This window comes from Cryptomeria japonica, chromosome 9 (genome assembly GCF_030272615.1).
Source record: "Cryptomeria japonica chromosome 9, Sugi_1.0, whole genome shotgun sequence".
NCBI classification, from domain to species: Eukaryota; Viridiplantae; Streptophyta; class Pinopsida; order Cupressales; family Cupressaceae; genus Cryptomeria; species Cryptomeria japonica.
Window position 1 is genome coordinate 204491159 of NC_081413.1, and position 7697 is coordinate 204498855.

The 7697-nt window shown below is 34.4% G+C and overlaps 1 protein-coding gene across 1 annotated transcript; it reads left to right on the forward strand.

The window, feature by feature from the left end:
• The first annotated feature begins 2396 nt into the window (after nucleotides 1-2396).
• On the forward strand, nucleotides 2397-6658 carry LOC131038842 (subtilisin-like protease SBT4.14). The gene is made up of 11 exons (XM_057971399.2): nucleotides 2397-2676; nucleotides 2907-3007; nucleotides 3120-3217; nucleotides 3308-3454; nucleotides 3808-3913; nucleotides 4155-4674; nucleotides 4881-4984; nucleotides 5095-5319; nucleotides 5393-5501; nucleotides 5657-5870; nucleotides 5980-6658. Exons 1-11 carry the CDS (start codon nucleotides 2569-2571, stop codon nucleotides 6522-6524), a joined length of 2277 nt encoding a protein of 758 aa, XP_057827382.1. The 5' UTR covers nucleotides 2397-2568; the 3' UTR covers nucleotides 6525-6658.
• Nucleotides 6659-7697: the final 1039 nt, after the last annotated feature.

The window sequence follows — 7697 nt, forward strand, 5'->3', positions numbered from 1 at the left end:
GTATACAATGTAGGCTCACTGTTGCACCTATTGAATCCATTTTGTAAAAGATAACTATCAATTCTGCTATACCATGCTCTTGGGGCTTGTTTGAATCCATAAAGTGCCTTCTTGAGCTTGTAAACCTTATTTTCATGACCCAAAATCTCATATCCAGGTGGCTGCTCCATATAGACTTCTTCTTCTAAAATGCCATTTAAGAAAGCTGATTTCACATCCATTTGATATACTGCAAACTTTTTTTGGGCTTCTATGGCTAGTATTGTTCTCACGGTGTCTAAGCGGGCAACCGGTGCAAATGTCTCATTGTAGTCTACCCTGGGTTGTTGTGAATAACCTTTTGCCACCAACCTTGCCTTGTGTTTTTGTACATCTCCATTTGCATTCAATTTCATTTTGTAAACCCACTTCACTCCTATCACCTCTTTTCCTTGTGGAAGACTAACTAACTCCCATGTTTCATTCTTTTCAATTGCATCAATTTCTTCATCCATTGCTTGCACCCATTTTTCTTCCTTAATAGCTTCTTCAAAATGAATTGGATCATCTACATGCGAGTATAAAGCAAAAAGAGAAGTCTGACCTGCATTATTTTCACCTTCATCTTGTTCATAAATCTCCCTTAAACTTCTGACTTTTTGTCTCCTCAAGCTTGCTAATGTAGGATTGGACATGTCACTTGAGTTTGTTGAATGTGGGCTTGATGGTCCAGCACCAAGATTGCTAATTGAAGATGGTGTTAATTGCACATTTGATGGAGTATTTGCTTGAGTGTGTGGGGCTGTCCTTACACTTGATGGTGTCATTTGTTGTCCACTTTGTTGACCTTGAACAGTTGTAGGAGGAGTCACATTTGAAGGAGTACTTGCTAATATAAAATCTTCATTTTCTTCTTGTGGTATGTTGGCTGCAATATTGATTGTTTTGTCCAAAGTTTCATCCCATGATTCATCTTCTACGAACTGCACATCTCTGCTGATTATAACCTTTTTGCTGATTGGATTGTATAACTTCTATGCCTTTGACTCATCACTATATCCCACAAATATACATTTTTCTCCTTTGTTGTCCAACTATACCGTCATCTTGGCTAACCAAACAGGGGCTAGGTCCACACATGCCATGAAAAGGCATAGGGAGACAGAGCACACAAAAACCACTAGAGAAAGGAGACCCAAAAGGCTGCAAAAGAAATTGATGAAATGACATAGAGCTCCAGAGCACCAAAACACTATAGCCAAAGGGATCAACCACTCCACAGACCAAGAGACTCACCCACACAAAGGGAAAAGCCCACCACCGCCAGAGCCAACCTCATCCACAAAGAAGCCTGAAACCAAATGTAGTGGGTTCTCTGGGAGGAATAACATAACAACATCAAATCCATTTGCATCAGCATCTCCATCGACCTCCTCTCTAGTAGATTCACTACCTCCAAAAATCCTACCAGAAACTCCTGCTCTCGCACTAATCCTGCTCCTAACCAATTGATGTTAACACGTTATTGTAAACTTTTTGTAGAGCTTTCACCAAGACTTGTTGCCAGATAAAATTGGAACCGTTATAAAAGTTTGGGGATTGTTAGATAAAATGAGAAGAAAAAGAAATTAAATGATATATTAAATAATTTTTCTAATTTATAAAAATTATATCGAAAATATTTTTTTTAAATCTCAAATATAATTATTATACTAAATTTGAAATGTAAGATTTTATCAAATAGTTTAATTAAAGAAAAAAATAGATAATAAGGTAGAAAGAATAATAACTTAAGAAAAAAAATCTTACAAAACAAAGAGAAGAATATCAATAATAAATAAATCACAAGACTAAACATATTCAAAATCATATCAAATATTTTCTATATAGATGCTTCATTTCTTTTTCAAAATGGTTGTCAATATGTAAAAAATATCTATCATTAAAATTATATGAAACAAGAACAATATGTTTATCCTCATCAAATCATACCAAATCTTTTTTATATGAAACAGGAACAATATGTTTATCCTCATCAAATCATACCAAAGATACTTTGTTACTCTTTCAAAATAATTGTCAATATGTTAAAAATATCCACCATTAAAATTATATGAAACAGGAACAATATACTTACCCTTAACAAATCTTCTCTTTTAAAACTATATATTTAATATGTATTTTCTGGATCATCGATTCTCTAAATATTCTAGTCTAATTAAAAAAATGAACGTGTTTGGATTTTGGTTTTTTAAAGTACCTATGCTATGTTCTCAATGTTCCTCAAATGTGCATCTAATATATAATAAAAGAGAAATAACTTGTCGACATCGATTGAAAACAAAATTATCGTGGTGAAGCTCGTACAATCTTTAAAATCATCGTTCTGGTCCTTTTTTTTGCCATATTCATAATATATAGCCATAACTACGAATAATTCTTTTGTTTTTCAAGCATTTTTCTAGAAATTCTGTTGTAAATCGTTGTCAGAAAAAATAATAGAATGCCAACGATGGCATCTATAAATAAAGATACATTTCATTACAGTTCTGTAGAATCCTTTTAAGTAATAGTAAAATTACTTTTGCAATGGGGATCCCGGGGACAAACTATTTTTTTCTCTCCATGTTTTCGTTTTTGATAATTTTCCATGTTCAAATGCTTTGTACAGCTAAAGTTCCAGGGCTAGACAGAAAGGTATGCTTTCACTGTAATCTTTATTAACCCATCCCTTAATCTATTTGAGGGGGACGTTTAGGGGATGTGGGAATGACGTTCTGGGATGTCCCTTGGACATTCTGAGATCTCTACTGATCGTCCCATAATGTTATATTTGAGTTTTGATAATTTGTTTTGACTTTCACTCTTGTTTATAGAGATAAGTATTAATCTGTGCTGATAGAGCAATATTTCTTGTGTTAAATTAGGATTATGTGGTCTACATGGGCGCTATTCCAAAAGATGATGGGAATTCCCAGAAAGAACCTGCTACCTTGTACCTTGAAATGCTTAAATCTGTATATGGAAGGTTATTGCATGTTAACTATGATCTACTTTCATGTTATGCAATTTTATAAAATGAAAAGTAGTCTGTGCTAACGGCTTTTTTAGCTGATATAATTGTAATATTGGTGGCAAAGTTCCGAGGCAGCTAAGCAAGCGTTGAAGTATAGTTATGGGAAGAGTTTTCGTGGGTTTACAGCTACGCTTTCTCCAACGCATGTCCAAAAACTCAAAGGTAAGCTAGTTTATATTCATATTTATATTTGTATATATATATAAAACTATACGCGCTGTTCATATGTTTTGATATGCTGTTGAATCATAGGCATGGATGGTGTGGTTTCGGTGTTTGAGAGCAAGAAGTTGAATACCTTAACAACTAGATCATGGGATTTCGTTGGCTTGCCTGCATCTGTTCAAAGAAATAGTTTGGATTATCAAAGCGACATCATTATTGGCCTTTTGGACACAGGTAAAATTGATAAAAGAAAGAACAGAGCCAAAGTTTTAAATGTTCTTCTGTAATTAGCTTCATGGTTTTATTTGGTTGAGACATTTAATGATGTTTGGTTGAGACATTGGAAGCAAATAAAATAATGCAATTTATTCCACAAGTTTGATAGACTAGAAAAAATAGTATAATAAGTTATTCGCTCTATGGTTGTTTTTCTTTCATCTTTTCTTAACGTGTAATTAGCTTAAGGGCTTTACTTGAAATTAGATGAAAAATAAATTTCTTAGAAACTGACACAAAACAAACTCTCTGAGAGAGATTAATGTTATGATGATTTAGTCATTAGTTTTCATATCTGTGTTCTGCTGTAGGAATATGGCCAGAGTCAGAGAGTTTTACGGATGAGGGATTTGGTCCTGTTCCCTCCAAATGGAGGGGTGGATGCCAGACAACACCAGATTTCTCCGCCTGCAACAAGTCAGACTCATTTCTATTGATTTAATTGTTGATATATTGCATTAAAAATTTAATATTGATACTCAGGACATAATTACATATACAGTGAGAATCATTTACATTTTTAAAGCTATCTACATAAAATGAGGAACACATTCTAGCTGCAATGGCCAAGTACGGTAGGAGATAAGCTCAGCAAATTTTTGTGTCTTTGGAAAAATTAAATTGTGTTATGTAACTAAACATATGACTTAATGTGCAGAAAACTTGTAGGAGCAAAATTTTATCGTAGTTTCACCAGTATTCCACCGGAAGGAGATTTCTTGTCTCCAAGAGATGGAGAGGGCCATGGAACACACACCTCCTCTACATCTACTGGAAATTTTGTCAACAATGCAAGTCTTTATGGTATTGCTCAAGGAGAGAGTCGAGGTGGAGTCCCTGGTGCAAGGGTTGCTATGTACAAGGTTTGTTGGACTGATGAGGGTTGTGGGGATGCAGATATTCTTGCAGCCTTTGATGATGCCATCTATGATGGTGTCGACATTATTTCTGTGTCCCTTGGAACTTCTTTTCCTCTCGACTACTTTGAAGATAGCATTGCCATAGGAGCCTTTCATGCAATACAGAAGGGAGTTCTAGTATCCAATTCTGCTGGAAATTCGGGACCCTATAGGGCAAGTGTTGCAAATTATTCTCCTTGGTCTTTAACTGTTGCAGCAAGTACTATTGATCGCAAGATGGACGCTGAACTTCAATTGGGAAACAACATTTCTATAGGGGTAAAATTCTAAACCTCTCTTAGAAACAACATTTGTATAAAGGTGATTGAACACTTTTAGCAAAATATTTTTTCTCAATTGAAACTATAAGCCAACAACCATTTTACTCTCTATACAACTTAAAATCCATCCTCCATAATTAAACTCAGCTTTTATTAACCCCCCAAAAAATAATTGCTAGTCTTAAATTGAGCAACTGTGTACAGGGAATTGCTATAAATACATACACGATGGAGAAACAATGGTATCCCTTAGTATATGGAGGGGATGTTGCTAATGTTTCTGGAGGCTATACTCCAGATAACTCTAGGTAACAAAAATTCACTGTGCAGTGTACAAAAATTGTAGTATATATATACATAGAGAGATTATGCTTCTATCAAGACTCTCAAACCTTGTTTATTTCTATAAAAATTACAGCGGTTGTCTATTGGGTTCTCTGGATGAGGCAAAAGTAAAAGGAAAGATAGTTGTTTGCAATTTCATTAGCACTCCTCCAGATTATTCAGTTTTTGTAGCTGGTGGTGCGGGTGCTGTTATAATTAATGACGGATTCAATGACACAGCCTTCCCATGGTTAAACCCTGCGACAATAATATCTACCGAACAGGCAAAAATTGTGTTGTCTTACATAAACTCAACTAGGTAAATTTCACTACAGTTGTAATTTTGAGTCATAGCCTACTTGTAATTATTACTAATATTTGTAATCCATCAGCTCTCCCATTGCAAAAATTCAAAAAACTACAACTCCCAAGGCACCTGCACCAATAGTGGCTTCATTCTCATCACGAGGTTTCAATCCAATCACACATGACATTCTCAAGGTATGCATTGATTTCTTTTCTTCATGACATTAATCTATGTTATAAAACAAAATGGTTTGAAAAACTAAATTAATGGTGTGTTCCCCAAAAATGGTTAGAAGGCACATTTATTATTTTGAAAATAATATGATATAATGATGGCTACGTGTTATCAGCCCGACATCACTGCACCAGGTGTGGACATCCTAGCATCTTGGTCCACAAATGTATCACTTACTGGTTATGCAGAAGACACAAGGTTTGCCATCTTTAATATAATATCAGGAACATCCATGTCATGCCCTCATGCTGCAGGAGCTGCAGGGTTTGTTAAGTCTTATCATAGCGATTGGTCTCCTGCCGCTATAAAGTCAGCTCTCCTCACTACAGGTATTTCACTACTTAAACATTTCTCTAGTAAATTTATGATTTCTATAACAATTTAATTACATAGAAAATCCACAAAACCAAATCCATGACAGTTTAACTTGTGATGCAGCATTTGTAATGGATGAAACATTGCCTGGGAATGCGGATGTAGAATTTGGGTATGGGGCTGGCCAGATTAATCCAATGATGGCAGTCGATCCAGGGCTTGTTTATGATGCAGGTGTAGATGATTACATCAATATGCTTTGCAGTGAGGGTTACAATGATACAACTTTACGTTTGGTTACTGGTGACTTCAGTAGTTGCGACTTGGTAACACCATCTAAAAATGGAGCACGAGAACTAAACTATCCTTCAATAATGGTTTTTACTGCTCCAGGAAAGTCATTTCAAGCTAATTTTCCAAGATCAGTTACTAATGTAGGAGTTGCAAAAAGTACATACAAGGCGATTGTAAGTGCACCCTCTGGAATCAATGTGACAGTGGAACCAGACACATTATCATTTTCATCTTTAAACCAGAAGCTATCATATAATGTCACCATTGAAGGTAGATCCTTAAATACCGACACATTACTTTCAGGTGCCTTAACTTGGAGCTATGGAAATTACACAGTGAGAAGCCCAATTAGTGTGTATGCTCTCTCACTGTAGCTTCTCACTTGAAGTCCAATATCTCATATTAGTGAATTGTGTGGCAACACAACACATATATTTGGTTGTATTTTGTTATTTAAACTTGTTTTTAAGACATGGGCTTGCTTCTATAGACTAGCATAAGAACATTTGCGAGGACATTGACACAAAGATAGTAGAAATTATTAAATGTGCAAATTAACTTCAATATTTTTTATGAAATGTTTTTAAATAATGATTTTTTTTTAAGCATGGAAACATTATCTTTTTTTTCTTAAAAATTTAATATTATTATTTGTATATATTTATGGATTGAATTTCATATTATATTTTAAAAATCTTTTAGAATTTTTTTTACAATTAATCAATAAATGTAGATATCTTTATAAGGTAACAAATTAATACTTTTCATTTAGATTAATAAGGTAATCATTCATTTGTCAATGTTACAGTGTTCAAATTCCACTAAATGAAAAGGACAAGATGTGTTCAACAAAGTTATCATATGAATAGTATTTTAAGATTTCATTGATAAAACAAATTCCACAAATCAATCTATTTAGATCTTACAAAGAGAGGGAATGTTTTATATTATGGAACAAACAGGTTTTGAAGGAATCCAAAACCCTTTAACAAAGATCTACAACAAAAGCTGCATAAAGATATACCCATTAAAAAAGCAATCAAGAGTCGACAAAAGACCAACAAAAAACCAAAACCTAGCAGAGAGATAGAAAAAAGGAAGAAACTAGTACAATTTTTAAGGGCCTCTACAGCCTCAATTTCTAGTTGGGTCATGTTTATAGCAATTTTCTTGAGTTCTTGAATTTCTTGGTTGGTCGATTTCTTCTTCAAATTGGCTCTGGTTATTTTACAAGGCCTAACTGTTTCCTCCTATTTTTAATCTAGGGCATCCACATCCATAGTAGTCCCTTCTTGATGGAGGGTTTCGAGCTTTCCAACCATGGTGTTTATGCTCTCAGCAGAATTTTTCACCACTTTTTGACTATAAGTGACCAAAGATATCAGGTTCTCATTAACTTTCTGGAAATTATTCTCCATCTGACTCAATCTACTTTAATACTCTTTCTTGATTTTATCTTCCAGATAGGAGATTCTTCTATCATAGTCTTTCTTTATATATTTTACCATACTCACCATTTTGTACATGGAGTCCACAATTGGTTTTCT